The sequence below is a fragment of the Ursus americanus genome, chromosome 6 (genome assembly GCF_024610735.1).
Source record: "Ursus americanus isolate L20-20 chromosome 6, mUrsAme1.1.p, whole genome shotgun sequence".
NCBI lineage: Eukaryota > Metazoa > Chordata > Mammalia > Carnivora > Ursidae > Ursus > Ursus americanus.
The window spans coordinates 63,183,846-63,207,438 of record NC_142132.1 but is presented as its reverse complement, the minus strand read 5'-3'; the positions used below and the strand labels follow the sequence as shown (position 1 = coordinate 63,207,438).

At 38.5% G+C, this 23,593-nt stretch overlaps 1 protein-coding gene across 7 annotated transcripts in view; it reads right to left on the bottom strand.

Annotated features, from left to right (window-relative positions):
* ANK3 (ankyrin 3) overlaps window positions 1–23,593 on the bottom strand; it is a 349,011-nt gene that overhangs the window by 9,853 nt on the left and 315,565 nt on the right. For 4 of the 7 annotated variants that reach the window (XM_087863091.1, XM_087863092.1, XM_087863093.1 and 1 more), the window contains 10 exons: window positions 22,122–22,253; window positions 21,073–21,216; window positions 18,042–18,350; window positions 17,672–17,762; window positions 14,888–15,263; window positions 13,094–13,144; window positions 11,154–11,240; window positions 4,371–4,454; window positions 4,187–4,246; window positions 2,670–2,750 (listed from right to left, as the gene is read on the bottom strand). In XM_087863091.1, coding sequence (XP_087719217.1) covers window positions 2,679–2,750; window positions 4,187–4,246; window positions 4,371–4,454; window positions 11,154–11,240; window positions 13,094–13,144; window positions 14,888–15,263; window positions 17,672–17,762; window positions 18,042–18,350; window positions 21,073–21,216; window positions 22,122–22,253 — 1,406 coding nt within the window. In that variant the 3' untranslated portion in view covers window positions 2,670–2,678. The remainder of the gene's footprint in view (window positions 1–2,669; window positions 2,751–4,186; window positions 4,247–4,370; window positions 4,455–11,153; window positions 11,241–13,093; window positions 13,145–14,887; window positions 15,264–17,671; window positions 17,763–18,041; window positions 18,351–21,072; window positions 21,217–22,121; window positions 22,254–23,593) is intronic. The other 3 variants (XM_087863095.1, XM_087863094.1, XM_087863096.1) reach the window with 1 other exon arrangement.

Genomic DNA, 23,593 nt, shown 5'->3' with positions numbered 1-23,593 from the left:
AGGCTAACTGAACCAGCTGGCGAACTTTTAGGGGCATACTGAAGCTGACTGGCCTCTCTTCTAGATTCATTTTCACGTATCACTTACAACTGCTTACACAGCCTAACTCAAGACCGCAGACTCATGTTTGTGTTTTACTCAGCTACTGAGTATATATGTGTGTCTTGCCCCAGGTTGGGCTGTAAGGCATGCGTCAGAAGTGGATTCATTCTAGATACTGTGGCACTGATGTCATGGGTCATTTTCTCCTCTCTCACCCTGCGTGAAAAGCAAGCCATGTCGCTGTCCCCTGATTCAGCCTGCCTCTTACCATCCTCACAGCCCAAGTCAGTGTCTACAGTAGTTCTGTATTTGGTTTTCTGCTCATCCGAGATGGCTACCTCTGGTTTATTCTCTCTTTGCTGCTAGGGTGAGTGATACAGAATGTACACTCAATCACACCCCGCCCTGACCTGAGACTCTGCACGCTTTCCTTCTGCTTTCAGTGACAGACCAGAATCCCTACTGAGAGGCTCAGTGAGGCCTGAAAACTCCCACCTTTCCTACTTTTGCAGACCCAAGGGCCAAACTCCCTGCCAGCTGCACTGACCTGTTCTCACCGCTCCTCCTTTCCTGTCCCCACCCTCCCCACTGGCCTTTGCAGAGTGCTGCTGTCTCCCCTCCTCCATCCAGTCACGTCCCATGCAGTCTTTAAAACTGAGCTCAAACATGGCTTTCTCAAGGAAACCCTCCCTGTCACCTCAGACCCGGGTTAGGCCTCCTGTCAACATGGTTGAGAGTGTTGGCTCTGGTGGAAGGTTAGTATCCTATTTCTGCCACTTTTAATTTATGTGACATTGGGCAATCTGGGCCCTGTTTTCTCCCCTCTGACATGGGGATGATAAGGGCATCTCTCCGAAAGGGCTGGCTGTGAGAATTACATGAAGAGTGGCATGGAACATCTGGAGGGGAGTAAATATTATTTCCAGAATGTTCTGCAGTCCTTGGTAGTTGTCTCAGTGCCAGTAAATATGGATGTGATCAGTTAGGACTGGTTAACATTAAATCTCCACAACATAAGTTCAGTAAGGGCAAGTACCACACTAATGCTGTTTGCTAGGAGTTTCTCAGGACCTATACAGAAAGCCTCATGAAAGGAAGTGAAATAAATCTTAGAGTGAATAAACACATGGTAAGGTTTTTTGAGAGGGAGGGGTTAGGGATTTATCTGGGCCTGCAATAACAGGCACATACCCTCCCCCTAATCCTAGATCTGAGAAGGAAAAAAAGATGTGGCATATAAACACAATGGAATATTACTCAGTCATAAAAAAGAACAAAATCTTGTCATTTGCAACAACACGGATGGAGCTAGAGAGTATAATGCTAAGAGAAATAATATGTCAGAGAAAGACAAACACCATATGATCTCACTCATATGTCAAATTTAAGAAACAAAACAAATGAGCAGATGGGAAAAAAAAAAAGAGAGTGGCAAACTCTGACATAGACTCTGAACTACAGAGGACAAACTGATGCTTACCAGAGGGGAAGTGGGTGGGGGGACGGAGGGAAATAGGTAATGGGGATTAAGAAGTGCACCTGCTGGGACGAGCACCGGGTGTGGAAATACTGAATCACTCTACTGTATACTGACACCAATATTACACTTTATGTGACCTAACTGGAATTAAAATAAAAACTAAAAAAAAAAAAAAAGGAGTTTATCAGGGCCTTAGTTACCTCACCTACAAAATTAAGGGCAATGAGACTAATTTCTCAGTTCCTCACCTCCACACTCCAACACCAGGATTCTGGTAATTGGGGAACAGAAGATGTATGCAAGTGCAAACTGGCATCTATCTGCTCTTTTCATCTGGACCGTAGGGCTACGCCGCAGCCCTCAAGAAATCATGCTACTTCGCCTCATAGACAGAAGTTTGCAAATTTCTTTTCAAAGCTCCATCTGCTTTTTCACCCCAAGTGACCTTTCCTAATTGTAGCCATGTAGAAAATAATAGGACAATGTAAAGTTTAGGAAACAATGTTAAGGAAAATACCCTCATTATGAACCGAGGTTCAGACAAATTCACACAAAGCTTACCAAACATTTAACTGAAAAAAATAGTCCGTTAACCTCCTATTTAATTTGCTCTGGTTTATATAAGATACACCAAGTAGTAAATGGGGATCTCAGTCATTTCATTTAAACTTGGCAACCACTATATTTCCACCAAAATTAAGTTGTCAGATGCCGTTCTGCGAAAATGGTGAAAAGGCTGGATGTACATCCATCTCAGAGCACATCTGTCAGAATTACTTGTTGCCAGATAGTTTTCCTGTTAGATTGTAGAATGCTGCCACATTGCACGTGGAGCCTCAGCTCTTAGAAGAGACTCAAATGTCACTGTTTACATTTGCTTCTGCAAACACCATTTACATTTAAATTCCTAATTTGTGAGGAGAAAGTTTATGCACTGTGAACTGAGTTTCAGTGTGTGTACGGATGCATACATAAATATAAAAATAACTCCAACACTTTCATACTGGGTAGTCAAAGCTGGAGTTCAGTGAAAAAGAGAGGGAGGGGGGTGAGGAGTTCTGAATCACTTATCCAGTGAAATGAGAGGTTTCACAGGAAGTGAAGGCCGACTGTTGCCGACGTGAGCACACCTATCGCCTTGACTAACCGTTTACTGTTATGAATGGCTCTTCTTTTCCACATGCCGGATTTCCTTCTTTGTTGTCTTCACCTTATAACCTTCTCCCTGCTGTAAAAAGGAATGTACGTATTAAGATTTCATAGTGAAAGTTTGTTATAGAGCGGTTCCCATTCTGGTCCCTTGAGGCTGGATTAGGGTAAGTGAAACACAGTTGAAAGCACTTGGTCACTTCATGTCCCAAAATACACACAATCTATGTGGCTTAACCGCACAGCCTAGCGTCATGAAGGCAAGCTCGAGAGCGCTGTCAGAATGAATACAGTAACGTAACTATGCTTCACAAGAACTCAGTAGGTTAGTGATACGGGTTAGTGATAATAAAATAATAAATAGTAATAAATAAAATTTTTAAAAAGGTTAGTGATAAATTAAAAAAAAATGCGTAGCCTGTTCATTTCCTGTGGTACGCTAAAAGAGATCACCAAAGCCCTCAAGGCAACCAAACCCCAATTCTAAAAAAATGTTAGTAAATTATAATTTATTTCTTCTTAAGCCAATGGAATTTTAAGTGATCTGTTGTGTTGAGACTCAAATTTCTCAGGAGAGCACTGATCATGAACTAAACACCACAGAAATGTTGGTCTGAGCGTTTTTGTTTTTAAGTCTGTGGAATGACCAAGCCCCTCGTGTTCCTCCAGATCAAGCATCCACTTTCCATCAAACAAGCCCTCTCTTCACTGAGCACCAGGGACACTTTTCTCCAAGAGCAAAGCTGTACAAACCCTCCACTTTTTACACGCTTTATGACAGAAACGCAGTAGCCTTTCCACTTTTCTGAGTTAGTCTTGAGAAATTTTCAGTTCACTTTTTCTTATGTAAACACAGGCTAATGGAGTTTCTGTTTTCAAAATGAAAGGGGTAAAGATCTGAGGAGAGGAAAGAAATGACAAATAACCAGAGGTGCTCTGTCTGGGAGATGGAGACGCATTTGCTGAGTTACGCTGAGCTACGGTGGGTTTCGTTCCTTCACCAGCCACCGGAAATGCGCTGTTACAAACCCAAAGAGGAGAACCCTCCTCAGGTTAAGATGAGGGAATCCAGATTTCCCTGTAGAACATACTGGAAAGGGAAAATGTATGGATCTGAGGTAAGGATCCTGAACTGAGCTTTCTGCCTTTCTAACATTTAAACCTTGTACATTTGCTGGAAGTGAGCGCCCTCCATCCTCGTCCCAGGCAGGCACTGCTAAGGGGGCTGGTGGTCAGAGAGGGTTTTTATTCCCCTTACATGCTTGAACCAGCACATTCTACTCTCCACAAATGAACTTATCTCTGTGAAAACTCTGAAGACAGTAAAAAAATATATGTTAAAGAATGTTAAGAAGAAAAGTCTTTTTCCTTGACCCCGATCAAATGCACAGGGTGTCAAAAGCAGCAAACGCTTCAAGCTTTCACACTGCAGATGCCAGCCTGTTAGCAGCATGTTCTAGAAAGTTCACAAAGCGTTTATCCTCTACTTTTTCTTTGACAGCCCCTCTCCATTACCATGTCATCATGTTTTCTCTCTTGCGGGAGAGGGATTCGTCTTATTACTTTCCGAGTGATCTGTAGGAAGCAACAGTGAAAAGTAGAGATTTTCCTGTTTTCTATTTTAAGACGTGATACTACAGCAAACTAATGATAGAAAATCTAAATTCCAAGAGAAGCATAAAATCCCAATGATGATTACTTTTCTGGTGACGAGGTTGCCTTCTTCATCAGTAAATTGTTCTTCTGTGACAGATTCACCAGGAATGTTTTTTGCTTCCTCTCCCTAAAGGATGTGGCATAGAGATTAGCAACATACTAGATGGACAGATCTCCACACCACTCCATATACCACACACATGCTCTGTGGGTTTTTAGAAAAAGAAAGTGTAAATTCTACTTGCTACTCCAGGGCAAGGGGAAAAGGCAGACTCGGTTGATGGTTATTTAAATAGTAGCCAACAACACTCAAAGCACTAAACCTTAGGTATGTACAAGAATGATGGTTAGCAGCCAACTCCAAGAAGGAAGAATGATAAAACACAGTTACACATGAAAAGGTTTCACTTGTTGAAAAAAAATGAGCCAGTGATTACAGCTCTGATTAGATCATCTCATTTTGAGCACCATGTTTCTTGATTAGTCCTACCAAATCTCTCAAATGATTTTTGGGTTGCATTGTGCTTAATCTAAATTAAGATGGTACCTTAGTCGGAGCATTATATTTATTGCCCTTGTCAGTTTTTTTCATTTAAAAATTCATTTACTAAGGGTAACATAGACTTTTTTTATAAGCAAAGTTCAGGGTACAGAGAAAATCTTATTTATTTTTCTTTAAAACTGAGACTTTCTTAGGTCTTAAATGGGAATGACTCTGATGAAGTACGTAGTTTCTGACTACTATTTTCAAGTGCGGGGATCTTATGTGATGATAGATCGTCTAATCTCCATGGCTACAGACAAAGAAAGATGAGTAGTAAAGGAATTTAAGGTGATGTTATCTTTCTGTTAGTGCCTGCTAACTGATTTAGAAACGGAAACTGTCAAAGATCTTCCTCTGGTGAGTTTTAAAAAATGGAATAAAGTCTTAACTCCCCCCATGGTGGGCTCCTATTTTAGCTTGGTAGATTTGGGTGGCTCCTTAATATCTCCCTATTGGCTCTATGACTGTATAAGAAAAACCACTCAGAGAGCAAAAATAGGGCTGTATTTGCAATATATTACTTTTTTTTTTTTTTAAGATTTTATTCATTTGACAGAGAGAGAGCACAAGTAGGGGGAGCAGCAGGCAGAGAGAGAAGCAGACTCCCCGCTGAGGAGAGGAACCTAACCTGGGGCTTGACCCCAGGACCCTGGGACCATGACCGGAGGCGAAGGCAGATGCCCAGCCGAGCCACTCAGGTGCCCCAATATATTACCTTTTTCACTGGTATTCAACTTTCAGTTAGTGCCACATACGGTTTGGGGGAACAGGGACAAACATGGTAAGTGCAGACCTACTCTAGGGACTTAGTGACCTGCTAGTCAGACTTCTTGTTGAAAAGGTGGCCTGGATAATGGTATAGAACAGTGTATTGCAGTTGTTGTTCCCCTGTGGTTGTTTTAGGAAAAATGGCGGATTGCAGAGATGACAGCTACATTTCTGGGAGAGCCAGGATTCTAACTCTTTCAGTGTTGTTGGTCTGGAAAAGGTAGTAGTTCTGATAATTTTGCCAGCACCAGCCAATGGTTAGAAAGTTCTATGACTGTTTTATGTCACAGCCAGTAGAAAGGTAGCACTGTTGTAAAATGACAGAGTAAAGACTAAAACATTATCTTGTTTGGCTGACAAAATTCTGTTTTCATTCTTTCCTTCTTATAAAGTGACTTTATATTCTTATAGATTCTAGGCTCATAGGTCTTGACTGCTTAAGACATGGACTCATTTTCCTCACTGTGGTATAGAAAAATAAGATGTGGGATGCCTGGGTGACTCAGTCAGTTAAGCATCTGCCTTCAGCTCAGGTCATGCTCCCAGGGTCCTGGGATCGAGCCCCGCACTGGGCTCCCCGCTCAGCCGGGAGTCTGCTTCTCCCTCTGCCCCTCCTCTTGTTCATGCTCTCTCTCTCGGAAATAAATAAATCTTAAAAAAAAAAAAAAGATGTTGGTTGCTGCTCATATTTACCTCCCTTTGGATCTTGCTTATGATTAGTTTCAATTAGCACCGTTAAGAGGGAGAAGGGAATTAGAAAAATGTAGAGGTCTCATGCTTAATGCAGTAAAATCCACAATAAGTTTTTGTGGGAGTGTTATTTATATTTCCTGTGGTTGGGAAAAAAAACATAAATTATATTTTATTTTAAAAGTAAAGGCAAACGGGTGCCTGCTGGCTCAGCTGGTTCAGCGTCCAACTCTTGATCTCAGCTCAGGTCTTAACCTCAGGGTCGTGAGCTCAAGCCCTGCGTTGAGCTCCACACTGGGTGTGGAGCCTACATTAAAAGAAAAAGTAAAGGCATAAACATATCAGAAAAGCCAATAGAAGATCATGAAAGATTTCCCTCTAGTTTAAACATGAATAAATAAGTTATTTTTGAGCTAACTCTAGGAAATGTCCAGCTCTTTGCATGTTAGCTACTTTGAGGATCCCAGGAAAATCCAGTAAAATAGAAGCCTATTGGATAAGGTATGAATGAACTCTTCAGTGGGGAACGATGCCAGTTGGACAGTCACTGAGAGGAATGTGAAATAAGGTATATTCATATACATATTGAATACATAGAAGAATTTTGATTTATATTAATAGCCTTAGAAAAAAACAAAGCCCAAAAGTTGAGATCTGCTCTGGCATGTGGGCATTTTCATGTTTCCTACTGAGAATTCATACTGTTTATGGATAGCTAAAGATAAAGAGAGCTCTCTTAACCTTAAGTGGCCATTAAATTCAGTCGATTAGTGCTTTAATAAGGCCAAAGTAAGTTGTGTGGTGATGTGGAAACTCACTAAAGTGGGGGAGTGGGTTAGTTAGGAGCTGATTAGATAAACAGGGAAGACAGTAAGGAGTCAGGAAATAACATTTTTTAAAAAATCATCCATCTTTAATCCTGTCAAATATATTAGAGACCAAGTATTACCAAGGAGAGGTCGTTTTGGGTCCTTTGTTTAATGACAGAAAATAATCTTTAATTAGTTCCTGAAGTTGTAGAAAACAGTTTGTACTTTTAACTAAGCAAAATTTCCCCCCAGGTCTTGTCGATGGCATTCTTTTTTCTTTCCTATTCCAAAGGAAAATTACAGCACATATGGTGTCACAGTACCATCCCTGGTGGCTGCCTTCATGAAGACTAGCTGTTCTTCCCTTTGGACCTCTGCTGGAAGCACTGCACTTCATAATTTTTATTCCTCTGTCCTTGAATACAAGGAAGGAATGTGAGATGCACCAATCTGCTCCGATGTTTATAACATTAGGACTTCAACTTTCCCCCCAACCGGGATGGATATCACATTTGTGACATATATAACTTAGCAGGTTATTAAGCAGTATGTGATGGTATAGCCCATTTTTATATTCTGCAAACCACATGCTGGGAATGTACATAAGGTACACATACATTTTATATACGTATCAACACGTACATGAAAATAATCTGAAGCTCATGAACAGTGGTTACCGCTGGGAAATGGAATGAGTAGATCAAACTTTATATACTTTTGATTGCTTGCTTTGGGGAAAACATGTATGTAGACTCTTAATTCGAAAGTTAGTAAAAAAAAAAAGTTCAAAAGTAGAAATAAAAATACAGTTGAATTATATCATAAAAATTCAGTTATTTGAATCTTACCAAACTTCATAATCGTTTGGCTGTGAGTTAAAGTTTTTACCTTTATAATCACTGACTTTGGTAAGCAAATACTATAAACAAGCTCACAGGACTAGTTTACTTAGGCTGCTTCTAAGCATCTGAAACCATTGTGATATGGATGTGCTTAGAAAATATAAATATCCCCACACAAGTGGAAGAGTTTGTTCACTTGACTCATTCCATAGGGACTTGAAGATAGTAAATGTAAAAAATAAAAATAAAAACACAAACTTCCTAAGAAATGGGTGAACCTACATATGAAATCGAAGAGAAAAACCATAAAATTATACTCTCACTTCATCAGTTGTACAAACTGAATGGCTAAGAAGACAGATTCGCCTCGACTTGTGGTCATGAAGCCCTGAGCACATCTCCTGCTGGTGTGGACACTGTGCAGCCCAAACTAGCTCGGGGAGGGACGGGACAGCCCCAAAGTAGTTTTCAGCTCTGAGATCCTGAGTGCTCGAGGGATTACTACGGCAAACAGTATAAATATGCTGGTCTGGCCCAAGGCTGGACAACCCTTCATGATGAAGGCCAAATTCTCAGCATTCCAGTCCCATCAGATAATTTCCAGGCGAGACAGCCCACGGCTGCCCTGTTCTATGCCACTGGAAACGTTTAAATGGCCAAGTGCCGAATTTGGTCTAGGAAGAGTGATTCCTTTATAATTTGTTCTAGAAGAGAAAGCACTTAGCATTGAGGGAAAAGCAGGCAGAAGGCACTGCACTGGAGGGCTGGAGGTCAGGTTGTGGGGTCCCAGACTGCTTGCTGCTGCTCTGCTGTGTGACTTTGGGTAAGCCAACTGTTCTCCAGTTCCTTGGTTTTGTCATCTCAGAAAACAAGTAATTTTAGTATCAATGAGTCCTTTCCATCCTAACAAACATTCTCCTTTTATGTTTCTGGCAGAGGTGGGTCCTATGTCACAACTACCATATATTAGGGCAATTTCAAGCTCTTGTAACATTAGAAAGATTCCAACATGTAGAGTGAAGAGAAAAGCAACAGAAGTGTGATCCTTTCCAACAGCCCCAAAAATCTGAACAGAGTAACCAGATTCTTATATATGTAATTTATAACGATTTTTATTATACCTATAGTTTTCAATGATAATTATAGCTACTTTTCTAGCTTTTGGTTTCTCCCAAGTTTATTTGAGTGATTCTACTGCTTATACAATGCTCTCCCCACTTATAAAACCCATGCTCTGATCATTCCCCTCAACCTCCCTAAAATTACACTAACTTCAAGAAGTGGGGATTTGGGGAGAAGAGACTCCTCTGTTTTATGAAGTCATCATAGTATAATTTTGTCTTTTAAACTTAAGCTCTTAAAAAAATGTTTATATATTACACAAAATTATATATATTAAGTTCAAATATATAAATAACAAACATATTCTGACAAAATTACTTAAAAGCTAACTTGCTAATGCATGTCTCGAATTCTAGAAGACCAAGAGAAATAACCCTCACTGATTTGGTGGGTTTTGTGTTTTTATTGTTTTCTTTTTGTATTCTTCAGAGTAAAACTTCTTTATCCTCTCCCTCTCGCTTTTTTTGCAGGATTATGTTTATTTTCTTCTACCCTATGTAGAGGAGATTCGACTTTATAAGGAATGAGGTAGATTTGGATGCAACATGAGTTTGTTGTATGTTAAGCATAAAAAGCAAGTTAAAGACGATATGTCTGGTGTACTTTTTCTGGACATTTCACTTTAAAATATCATTTCTTTAAGTCCTTGATTCTGGGAAGGGCAAAGCCTGCCTGAGCAAAGCATATAGCTTTAACTCCTTCAGAAAACCCGTATTAAGTATTTCTTTCCCCTCATCCCAGGGAATGTGTGGGAGTTGACTGATTATGAGGATTTTATAAGCAGGGTGAATACTTGCAAATATGCTGGATACCAATAAGTAATTTGGCTTGCCTAGATGGAACTGTCAAAGAAGTGATTCATGCTTTTTTTTTTTCTTTTTTAGTAGCTGTCTATTGATTGATTTGGGGATAGTTTAAGATTTAGACAAGGACTTGCTTTCTTCTCTAATGCTTCCAGAGCCTGAGAAAACCTATACTAGAGCGGATTTGGCAGATTTTCTTCTCTTCTTTCATCTGATCTATGTGAAATGTACAAGCAGCAAGATTAAAAAGTTTTAGATACCTAAGCCAACTTCTCTACTCTCTTGTGGGTCTCCTGACACTTTGGAAAGGGATGATAAATCTGATAAATGGTTTTCAATAGATATTCCCCTTCCTTTCCTTCTCTCCAGAGCTGTTAACCAAGGAGCCTCAAGTTATTTGGACCACATTCAAAGGCCTGTGTGTTGAAAATGGCTTCCTGGTTTCTGCAGTCCGTTATTCTAACATCAAGAAATCTCTCTCTAAAGACAGAGTAATGAAGACAAGCAGCAGACTGTGGGAAGTGTTCTGCTGGACCTGACCAGGCATAAAGTCAGTGCTTCAGAGGGCCCTTGTGGAGGAAATGAAGGTTGATTCACCGTATTCAACTGTGTTGCAACAGGGGGGAGTAATATTTTTCACTTCCAGTAAAAAATGCTTCCTATACGTAAGAATACAGCCTGATTTTCTGTATGTTAGTCAAGTTAAAAGCCTTTTTCAGAAGGTTTTGCCTCATTTTGTTTATGTCACATCCATCCATGCCAGGCTAGAACTCCAAATTTTCAGCTACTGACTGGTAATAAAGAACTGGTTTTTACTCAAGATCTGTTCAGGCAGTAGGAATTTGAGACCAAGGAGAGAGCCTTTTCATTATTTCATTGCCCTCTGACCTCATACCTCACTGTGGCCCCTGACCTTGCCACTGAACATTTCATTTGATATGAACTATTCTCTCACCAAGATAAAATCTTTGTTCACATACAACTGTTTTTCAGGGAAAGCAGGATACAAATGCCAAGAATTCTCAGACGAAATTACAGCTGCCACAAGTCAAACACAGGCCTAGACAGAATACTCACTACCATGCAACATGACCCTTTCCTCTTGGTGGTGGTTCTTACAAGCTTTCAAATGTGCAAAGAAACATACACAGAGCCACTTAGCTATCAAGCATGCTGACTTTTCAAGACCGCAAGGAAGGACCTTCTAATCCCATAGCAATGCCCCGTCATGATCTGGCTACAGGATACCTTTATAATCAAACGCCGGCGAATAACTCGGGTAGTGACTCTCCGTTCTTCCTCTGAGCTTGAATCACTCTCACTGTCTTTCAAGTCCTGATAAACGCATTTTTTAGTACAATTTTACCATCACATTTAAAATAAAAGACATTCTGAGAAGGGAAATCAAAAAAGAATTACTTTCACTTGCTGGTTTTCCCTGCTAAGGAACATGACACTCGTATTTATAAGAATCTTAAAAAAAAATTTAAGTGGACGAAAATTTTGAGCAGGATCCTAAATGAAATGCCTCTATGTATGTACTATACGTGTGTATGTCTATTAACACATATATTTAATTACATTGATCTTTATGTGCATATATATGGTAAAGATTAATGTAATTAAATACATTAAAAATAATTATAAGAGACATTTTGGTATCAGAAACTACATGCTACTCATTATTAGTTTGAAGAAACATTAATATTCATTTAAAACTCATTTTAAATCTCTGTACATTTGACCTGAACGGCCGTGCTTCACTCGATCTACAGAAAGAGGCACAACATATCTGATTTTTGTGAAATTTTGGTCAGATCTGACAACTTTCTCAAAAGCTATTTTGAACTTTATAAAAAAGTAAAGAATGGACATCAGTAGAATTTGCCACATATATTTCTATCAGGAGATTTTTACCAGCATCATTGGCCCCTAACACACAGTCCATGCTCAGTAAGAGCTCATGCCAAGAATCAAGGAATAATGTAAAACATATGAAAGCTCAGAGTCTTATTTTAAAGACCTGACATGAAATGAGGACAGAAACAACATCTGACAGACAAGAGGATGGTTCAGACAAGAATACAGAAAGTACACAAAATATTAATTTTTAGGCAACAAGGATGAGAAAAAGGAAAACCTATCACATAGCTCACAACTTGAAGGGAAAAATATCTCTGGCTTCCACTTCAGTGTCATGGGGAAGACTATTAACTGAATGATTTTATCTCTAAATTTTAATGGTGGAATTCTGAAAATAGTTCTGGCATTTTATTTTCTAAGTTTGCTAGTTGCCCCAAAGCCGAGAGTCCTGGAGATAGAAACTGCAATTAATAGCCACCGGAAGAATCAGTGGCAGTGTTGGTAAAAATAGAGGGGAAAAAAAGTAAAATTGTTACAGAAGTGTGAGCTAAAGTGATTTATGAAATGTTGTCAAATAGATTATAAAGCATTTTCCACCCAAGGCACACTTAACAAATACTCTAAAATATGATAGTAATATCAACCTTAACTTTGTAAGACATTTCATCTGAACAAAATACCCTACTGAATAATATGGTGTCAAAAGGAAAGAGTTTTCAAGTTTCTTATTCCTTGCAAAGATAGTTCCCTCTTACTTTTAAAATGTTTTAGAAAAGACTGTAAATTCAGAAAATTTACAATGATCCCAGTATTGTGAAAGGAGGCACTGAAACAGCTCAAAAAGGCAGAAGAAGTAAGAGGAATTCATATTGTGAAAGAAAAGAATTCCCAATCAGCACTCAGGGATCAACAGATTAGATGAGGCAAAAGGGAAAATTCAAAGTGAATTTTTCATACACAGAATTGTAAACTGGGCAAAGCTTTTCACGTGGGTAAATTGAAAAGCAGAACATATATTAATCCGAACACTACCAAACCTAGACGTCAATTGTATTATAATCCCATCAAGAATCATCTGAGACTAGTCCTTTACAGAAAGAAAAAGTCACCATTTGGCCAATGTTTTAGTTTCCACTTTCTGCCTGAAGTCTGCTAATCTGAAGGTGAAGGGTAGAGAGAAGACGGTAGTAAATCTCGAGCAGGATTCCTTTTAGAGAATTCTCTAGAATTGCCAAAGGGGGTAATTAGGAGACAGACAAATGGGTTTCAGTACGTCTTGCCATGGGTCACTGCATGGAAAGAGGTGGAAAAGAGCAGAAGTTTACCTTGTAACAGCAGGCAGTCATCCGTGTAAGAGCCGCACCCGGACTTTTGACCTGATTTTTTAGGGGACAAAAAGGGGGCTGTTTTCTGAGATCATACATCAGATGACCTACTTGGTTGCTACTACTCTACTATGGTCTAGCCACAAAGGACACATCCTGAACATTTCTGGATTTCTTGTGAGATCAGGTTCATAGCTCCCAGAAAATTTAACTCCATTAAAAACTTCTATATTTTGAAAACTTTCTAGGCATTAGAGTAGGACCAGTGACCAATCCCAAAAGCACGATCTCATAAGAAATTTGAAAACATTTTCTAATAGTTATGGTGGTCCAGTACTGATGAACTCAGCTGAGCTTCCGTTCAGGGGTAAGACTTTCATTTCAAACCCTCTTTTCCTTCTCCCCGGTTCCTCAGTGGCCAGTGTGCCTGCATGTGTACCCACACACGTGCTTATTTATATTTAGACGATCATTTGATTTCAGAACTTCTCTACAGATTTTTAATAGTCAACTTCCATAGTTAAGACATCACTATGTTACTGCTTCTTTGGACTCGTTTTAAAAGGGACCATCAAAGGTCATGCTGCTTACATATGCTAAGAATTAACTGAAAGAAATCAATATTCAAACCCATTTTTCGGGAAGTGAAAGGAAGGCCTGAGAACTTTACTTCCTCTCACTTTCCCTCCTAACGTGCATGAAAATGGTCAAAAGATAGCTGCAGAAGGGGAAAGGAAAGATGATTAATTGATCAGCTGATCATTAGCCCCTGAGTGACTGGGAGTTTACTACTCAGGTTTTTGTAAACCACGACCTAATCACAGACTCGCTACTCTACGGAAGACTTGTTTATTTCTACCCCAAGCACTGCAGATGTTAAGTACACTGGATGTTTCAGGGAAAACTGTAGGTGCTACTATTCCAAGATGTCCACGTCTCAGCCTACGCCTACGGCACGGCTCAGGAAAAGACGTGGCTGAGAGCAAAAAGCAGCAAAAAGATGTAGGAAATGGAACTAATTTTTATTTTCTTATATCCATCTATGAGTTATAATTTCAGTCCAAATTTTTTGTTAATATCTACAAGTGGTAAACCTCAAAGAATGAAAAAAAAATCTATTAGATGGTACCACGAAGACATGTTTTAAGTACAAAGTGCAAGCAAATAATTCTATGACAGTCTTTAAAAGTATTTAAAACAAATATTAAGATAATTATCAACTTAGATATAAAAATGGTTAAAATGATACCTATAACTTCAAGTTTCTAAATGCGGTCAACCAACAGGGGTCTAGACCCACCTCATTTCAGGCTTGGACACTGTGTTTCTTTAATTTTTAAAACACGCTTTCAGACAACAGACCTTAGAGGGGAGAACTCTTAGATGGGTCACATGCTACAAACCCTTTAAATTATGCAGAAGAACCAGAAACATTCAGAATAACTATCCTCCTTCCATAAGAAAAGAAGACTGGGTTGGGAGTTAGGAAACCCAAATCCAAATCCTAGGCAAAATTACCTCTGGATATTAAGCATAACAACTCTATAGTTCTTTTTTTCTCCTGAAAAGTGGCTGAAGAGACGCTTAATCCTTTTTCCTACTCAGTGAATGAAAATATAATCAATTAGCATGTGTTTTACCTAGTACTTTCTTCACCCCTGCCATTAGTGGCAGCACTGATAATTTGGACATAGTAAAGAACCTCGGACCCAGTATTACAAGATTAATTAAAGGACACGAAGCATCGGTACTCTTGGTTTAACTGACAGTGTATCGGATAACTGGACTGCATACCTTTGGCTCAGACCCACTGGACCCCTCTTCTTCGTGCAGGTTAAGTCTTGGCTTGCCATCTGCAGGAGTCCTACTCATCTTTTTCATACTGACAGGCACACAGGGTTTAGGCTCTTCTATTACAAACTTGCTGGTTTCTTCTAGAGCTTTCTGATAGGCTGCTAGTGACGATACTGGTTCCTCCACACGACCAGATCCGTGTATTTTTGGTTTCAGAGTTTCCTTAGCACTCTGTTTCCCTACATCATTTTGGGATTCTGGAAAGTAGGATTTTGTCTTTGCCTCTGGAGTGACTTCTGCATGGCTCCCATTTGCTTCAAATTTTCCAGGTTCTCCTTTGAGATATGAGGTAATAGAATCTCGACACTGATCAGGGCTGCAACAGAGAAAATGTGGAAACTTACGATGGTAATACATGGCTGAAAATGGGCTTCAGAAGCTCTAAATTTTTAACAACCGTGTTTTAAAACACTTTTTTAGGCATAAATCTGATGTGTGAGGGGCAATCAGGGGTTTGGGTCTGGGGGTGAGGCCCCAGGCTTCCCCCACACCCCAATTCCCAACCTGCCTAGCTATGCTGCCCTTGTTTCCGTTTTGTTTTGTTTAATTGCACTGCTACAGCTACTTGGATTTGAGATTTTAAAAACTCATCCTGAGAGGTGCACAGACATACCCAGAGTTCCAGACCCACCAATCTAAAAGAGGAGGATATTGCAAAAGGCTTTCACATTGCTAGTAAAAAAACTGCTGGCAGAGAATCAAATGCATTCCTGTGATGAGAGCTCTGGCATCCCCAAACACCGACATTCCAGTCTTTGAATGGGTTTCCAGTGGTGTATACTGCCATCCTAACACCCTTACTTGGGTCCCCTTCCCCTCCCCTGACCTCTGCTGACTCCCACTGGGGAGTGGGTGTTGGTGCTTACCTGTCGCTTCTCTGTTCTGTGAGGACTATTTTCCTTTCAACTGTTAACAATCTTTCTCTTCCAATACTTTCTTTTAAATTGATCTCTAATTTTTACTAGTATCAGTATAGACTTTTATTTTCTAGCTCGTGCACTGTTTTTAGTGTCTTTGCTTATTACTTGTAGAATTCTGAAGGCGATAACTAGAATAATATATTATATATAAGATATATATTTTTTACATATTATATAAAAATATAAATATAAATATATATATATCATGCACATGTCTGTAAGTATGTGTGTATTCTTATAAATCAGATTTTGATTATATTTAAACAACCCCCAGTCAACAGCACACTCTATTCCATATGTGTAAGGACAAACGGTCCCAGCACAGTGTGAAGATGCCATCACCTACATGTATATTTTTTGCTATGCAACTATAGACTATGTGACTATATTAGAACACAGACATCAAAATTAGTACTGTTTGTTGTCTTTGCCATAGTCTGGTAGGCTGAACACAGAATTCTTTGGTCTTATCATTCTTCTAAAGGAATCTTGTAGAATCCTTTTTGCAGAATGTTATAAACTCCCTCTTTGGGAATTTTTACCGAGCAAGAAGCTTATCAGCAATATGAAAATATTAAATATGGTTATGAAAGAAACTTAAGTTGGATGCAGAAAACCCTGAGGTTATCAGTAGTTGCCACTGAAGTAAAATAAATTTTAGTCTGACGTATGCACAAATAAAAATAATGCCAACCATTACTGAGAGATTATTTGTACCAGCCATCTGGTAGCCATTCTATAGGCTTTCTTTTTCACTCCGTAAACCTGCTTGAGGAAAGCAGTAGGATTCTAATTTGTAAAGCTGATTAGACTGACATCCTTAGAGCTTAGAAATTCACCCAGAGTCACAAAGTGCAAACCTAATGCTGGTGGGATTTGAACCGATGTCTGAAGGACATTAGATTCTCACCTTCCTAGAGTAAGTCCAGGATAACAAAGAACCAGATTCATGATTAGGGAATTATTTTGGTTGTAATCAAATTTCCACCGTGGCAATATTATTTGGAGTGAAGAATTACATATGCAATGTTTGAGATCACATAAAGTGTTCACGTAGGAAGAAGGAAGGATTACACAATGTTAAGTGTTTTCTCAGTATGGTAGGAGGACCGATGACTTTTCTTTTTGCTTCTCTGCATTTTCCACATTAACACATTGAGAAAAATACACGTAAAAGAAATCCACCCAAATTTTAGTAGCAGTTATGGGGTTTTAACTTTTTAAATCTGTGTTTTAAAGTTTGCATAATAAGCATATTATGTTTGAGGTCAGGAAACAATAGAAATGTTCATATTTCTAAAGGACATGGAGTTTTATTTATTACATTATTTTGAAAGTGCATTCCTTATTGGCTTTGTGAAAATAAGACAAGTAATAAACTAGAAAAGAGCAGTCTTCTAAAGTAAACCTATATAGCTTTGGCATCCATGTGAAACTGTCTGCATTTCACTTCCGGCTATCAGTAGTTGTTTTTTGTTTTGTTTTGTTTTTTTTAAGTAGGCTCCATACCCAGCGTGGAGCCCAGCATGGGGCTGGAACTCACGACTGTGATTTCTTGAACTCACAACTGTGATTTCTTGAACTCACAACTGTGATTTTAAGAACTGAGCTGAGATCAAGAGTCAGATGTCACGTCACTTTCCCTCTCTGGATTAGCAGAATGAACCAATCTTTAAGGCAGGTATTGTCCCCAAACTGGAATGGTGATTTAGGAAAAGAGTACTTGTTAAAAAGCAAGTATTTAAAACAAACTATTAACACGTAACCTGTGATTCGCTTTTTTTTTTCTGAAACGGAGCCATACCTGTCATCCAGCCGTTCTAGTAACCCACCAGTTATTCTTCGAGCCTGAGCAGGGGCCTCTAGGTTTCCACTTGATGTCTCGTTCTGCCAACCTGAAATTGAAGACATTTCCAGTTCTGCTTGCTGAACACATTTAAGAATAGCCTGTACTTTTTCTTCTGTCATCTCCTCAGACTCTACTCCTTCTTCAAGTTGAATGTCCTCAAACAGAGATTTGAGTTTTTCTTCCGTCATCTCCTCATCAGGACCAGATTTTCCTTTCTCTTGCTGCTCAGAGCTCACTCCTACTTTACTAGGCTGTTTCAATGGCTCTGCTGGTTTAACATCTTTTGGGACCCCAGCCATACTTCCGAGGTATTGAGGATACTCACTCAGACATACATTCTCCAACTGGCTCTCATCTACATCCACTGCATCAGGCATTTCTGTTAAAGGCATTGAGTCTTCGAGTTTGCTGTCTTCTAAGGAAGTGTCTTCTGCAGTTACAACTGGAGGTCCATCTGCTGAATGCTCTACGTTCCCCTGGGAAGGCACTAGCCCATCACTCAGTCTACTGGGGGTTCTAAGGGGAGACTCTATGCTAGAGATATCGCTAAAATAATCATCTTGCTGGAAAGGGGTGGGTGGTGTGTAGTGCAACCCTGTGGGAGTTTCCAGTTCCACTTGAAGGGAAGGATAACCTATGGAAGACAGTACATTCGGACTGACTGGAATGAATTAGAGTACAGCAAACAAAACACATGGAATGAATTAAATTATATCAGATATGAAAATGTATGATGAGTTACAGAATAATGTTCATAAATTTATTGGTTTAGTTCAATTAAATGTAATACAATGAAATACTAGTGCAAACTATAATAAAACAGACTATTAATTAAGATATAAATGATTTCTATCAATTTTGATAATTTTAATACAGTAACTTAAATATACAGACTATTTCAATCAATACAAAGTTAGCTGCCGTTATATAAGATACACTTATTCCATGGCCAAATTTATTATCTTTCTACTTTTAGCATGCAAAATCCATATTGTGGTAGACTGCATACAGCAAGCCACAAGAAACCGATTTTTATAATAAGTCACTTATAACTTATTTTAAGAGCTTTACATATGAGCAATGCTACCCAACTCTAATTCTTACATTTTTTCACATGAAATTTACCGTGAAGAAAAATAAATTTAGTCTTTGGAAGGAAATTATTATTAGATTTTAGAGCAGTAGCACTGGGGGAAAAAAATCTAAAATGCTAGGAAAAGGATTTGAAAAGCAGATAAAGTAGAAAAGACTCCAAGGAAAGTCTTCAGGTGTCATAATGTGACAGAGATGAAAGGGTTGTGGTGTATATGGAGGTCTTAGTGAACTTGGTGAGAGGGGTCCACTCAGAACCACAAATCAAATAAAGAGAAAAAAATGGTACACAACAAAGACAGGAAGAAAGCCATTTGCAAAGAGCTCTCATATTCATGACAATACTGTGAAACACGGAGGTTTATTTACCAGCCTACTGAGAGGGGAAGTAGGGAACAATTCCCTTGTTTTAACCTTCATTGTGGGGACAAAGGGAATATTTTTCTCCTTCAGCAGAGAGAGAAGTCAACAATGGTCTGGTCATGGTGAGGAAAGGAGGTTTCACAAAAGTTCAACGAAGAGGAGAGACAGGAAAAAAAGGCAGCCAAGCACATTTTCTGAACTAATGGTCTACAAAACTAGAGCCTAATTTTCCCATCAGTCCATGACAAATACCAACTTAGCTTCTGTTGTAAATTCAAACTGCTATAGGTAAGTATAGTCACCTATAAACCAGAATCTTGTTGAAAAGCTGGCTGAGATTAGCTGAGGTTTATAATCTACATAAGTGAAATTTACTTCATACACACATTCCTAAATTTCCCTATGAATTTTTAAAATAAGAAATATAAAATATTAAGATGTAGCCACCAAAAACTTTTGTGAATTTATTTAATGATATTCTGATTTTAAAATGTTACAAATAAATAAAGCTTTTAATAGTCTATTGACTAGTTCCATTATTTTCTGGTTACCTTGCTTGTTAGTTCTTTTCTTTCTCTTTCTTTCTTTTTTCGCTTATTAGATATTTTCTTAAAATTTTTTCCCAAAACAGAATATTAAAGGATTCCATAAACTATAACTTGGCAATAGTTCAGAATTTGATATAATGATGGTCTGTCTTCAGTGTAAAAAGAGACTGGCTACTATTATATGGTCTCACATATAAGATGAGGCCTTGAAGAGAGCTTTTTTCCAAGGTTCTGTGGTATTTGTAAGCTTGATAAGAAACCACTTTTGACATTATTGCCCGTTGTGTATGTTATGTGGATAATAAGGTATGCTTTAAATTTTCTGTTGACTTTAGCAAGCAGAAACTTTTTAAGAATTTGACAACCTTGCTCACATAATATATGTAGAACTAGAAGTTGTTGATTTTTGTTAGTCTAACTTTGCCAGTTTAAAAATGGGGAAAAAACACCATATTTTTCAAAACTGGGCATAGTAGAAAAACATTCCTAGCTCTTCTTTCTACCTCCACACCATCATCATTTTTTACTCAAAATTCATTATTGGAATAAATTTCCATTTGTAAGGGAAGACAAGCACCTTGAAAAACACAGTAAGATATTTGTTATACTTTACTTGATACTTTGATTTAAAAAGCCCCAATTTACATAATGAAGGAAGATGACAATATTATTCTATAAATTAAGCCAATGTAAAAAAGGGATTAACTATGTTATTGGTGACATCTGTGACATCTGAATTAGAAATGAGACACTGATTTTTATATATGATAGATCAGGTAGGGTTTTTCCAAACAATAAATGGAAGCATATACAGTGAAAATAATGCTAAATAAGTAAAACATGTTTTTGAGTGAGGCATTAGACTTTTTCAGTACATGCTTAAATACGTGGATCCCAAACAGGAATTCACCATTTTACTAACAATGTCTACGCTATATGCTTAAACTTGACCAAGTACCTTGATTGTTTGATAAAAGATAGCTTATCAATTTGGTCTTATCAACATGTGAATAAAAGAGTTCACTCGTTTTTTAGGTTAATGTGAAAATGACAAAAACAATGCATTCTCTAGATATTAAATATTCTTCCACCTGGTCATGTAAAATATTTGAAATACCAACTCTTTCAGTTAACTTATACTTTTAGATCTCATTTGTATTTTATATAACAGACATTTATCAAGTTTGTTCTATCAGAGTGTTTATTTGCAGACTGTAGCAGAGAAAATGCTGTGAAAATGAGAAATTAAGTCAAGCAAATCATAATTTAGTTGGTTTTAAGTGACTGCCTTGTCCTACACACTTTCAAATTTTATCAAATGATTAAATAAATATGAACACTAAATTCAATTACCATCAACAGGGTCATGGAAAATATTGTTCTCATCTGCAAAACTTCTGGTGCCTGAAATATTTCCATAATCAAATATTGGTCCTTCTAGGAGAGTCACTATATCTATTCGATTAATTTTTGTCAAGACCGAAGTTAAGGCATCAGCTGAAAAAGGAGAAAAAAGGGTTGAAAACCCGATTAAATTATTTTCTTCCAGTCATCACAACATCCACACAAAAGCATGGCATTCTCGACCCTCCTAGCGGCTTAGCTCCTCCTCCCTGCGGCTCTGCCGGTTCCCCACGCAGAGGGGCTCAGAAAGCTCACTGTTACAGGGAGGTCATGTCAGGGTCTTAAGAATCACTTTGTGAAGCTGTGTGTGATGACAGCAACATTCATTCCCCTGTAAGGTGCTGAGCAGATGGGCCTCAAAATAGCTAGACTCCTTTTAGTTACGAGGGGATCTATTAAAATTTTAAACATGTTCCTCTCCTTTTAGACTGTCAACATAGATCACCCTCATTTTGATGCTTAGCATTTAAAGACTTACTAAGGTCAGACTGACACAGGCAAACCCACAATAACTTATTCCACATTGTCGTGGGGTGGCACTTGTCAGAGTAGAGCACCGCTCCCCTCCCCCGACCCCAACACCACCAAACCAAAGCAAACCTAAAAATACTGGAGAATTCTCTGCAGCACACATGAAGCTGGTTAAAATGATTTGATCCTATCCTCCTTCCTTTCTCTCCCTGTGCATCTAGCCTGGCCACAGCAGTAACCTCAGGGTGCTTCTGACTATCACCCCATGATTTAACAGCTAGAATTCAATTTTCATTTTTGTTGGTCACGGAGAGAACGAAAGACAAAATGCAAAAAATTCACTACTACTTGCTTTCTTAAGAAGCTTCCTAAAGACAGGTGTTTAGGATATCAGCGTTAAATTAAACGAAGTAACTTCAAAAGACTTGCTATTCCTTTATGATTACTCTGGTCTATTAACAGTAGGCTTATCTAAAATACTGAATATACGCAGTTTCGAAAGTTAAAGTAATATAATATCAGCATACTTGTGGCATTTTTTCCGTCTCTGGTAACCCATTTTTTTAATAACATGAAGCTTTGAGAAATTAAAGAATTTGGATTTTCCACACGTATTTGATTGATTTCGTCCACTGAAAAATTCAGTTCCCTTGCCAGTTCTGTAGAAAAGAAAGAGAGTTACTAAGATTTCACATTCTACTTTTATCACATGTTTCATAAACGTAATGTTCAACTGCCACAGACACACAAAAAGGAATTTTATAGTAAAACCCAGTCCAGCCTTGAACATTAATCTTTATATGCTTTTCAGGGAAGCAGTGATCACACCCAGGCTGTGACCTAACTCTCCTGAGATAACTGCTTAGTTACAATTGGATCCCCTCTTGAGAGATTCTTTTATAAGGATTCTTGATCTGTACAAAGAGGATGTTGCTGCATTCTTTGAATTCAGTCAAGTTATTCTTTGCAATTTCCTCGAGCTTCATATGAGATGGGCAGGGATACACACCCATGAACCAGGCACAGGCGACGCTGGTAGTGGGCCTTCAGGAATTCCACTTGGGAGGTTAAATGATGACCACAGACCAGATCGCTGTCTACGCTACGCTGCCACTTGTATAACAAATAAAAGGGAAATAGCTTTGTGTCCACTTAAATGTCTACACCCATATGCTCGGCCTTGATACTCAGAGAGGGTCTCTGGGAAGACGCATGTGAGCATCAGTGGCTGCCTTGGCAGAGGGGAACAGGAATCAAAGATGAGAAGGAGCCTGACTTTTCACTGTGTATTTCCTACACAGTTAAAAAAAATTCCTCAGGTATGTATTACTTTAAGTGATTCTAGAAATAAATGGGGAAAAAAAATCCTCCCATGGAAAAGGAATTGGTCAAGATTCTACCCTGCTTAAATATTTCTAGCATTTGGCGAAATGCACTCAGGGGCTCATAAGCCTCCAGGATCAAGCGACTTCACTTCTAGGAACTGTCGGGATGATACATTGGGTTGGACACGAGGATGTACACACGTGAATGTTTATCTCAGGTTTGTACTATTAACAAACGGAAAACAATCCAAGTGTGGGACAAAAGAAGAGTTAACTGAGTTAATGCAGTGGCTTGTGAACTGTTCTGATCACGGCCTCCAGTTAGATATACATTGTACAGCACGGTGTTCATATAAATGAAACCAGATCTTCAAGAAGCAAAACTTAGCCGTAATACACGTAAGGCACAGACATTTCCTCCCATTCTATTCTATTGAAAACAAAACCAAACTATGAATTGATTTCATGACTCATGAGTGCGTGGGACCCGAAGTTAGAAAACACCATTATAAAGTATGTATACTGGATGTTATTTATCCATGAAAACCAAGATCAAAGAATATGCAATTTTGTGGAAACTAGGTAATAACAAACAAAAAAGCAAAAAATTACACGGTATATGTAATATAACATTTTAAAGTGTTTTATACAAAAATCAAAGTACATTAAGACGT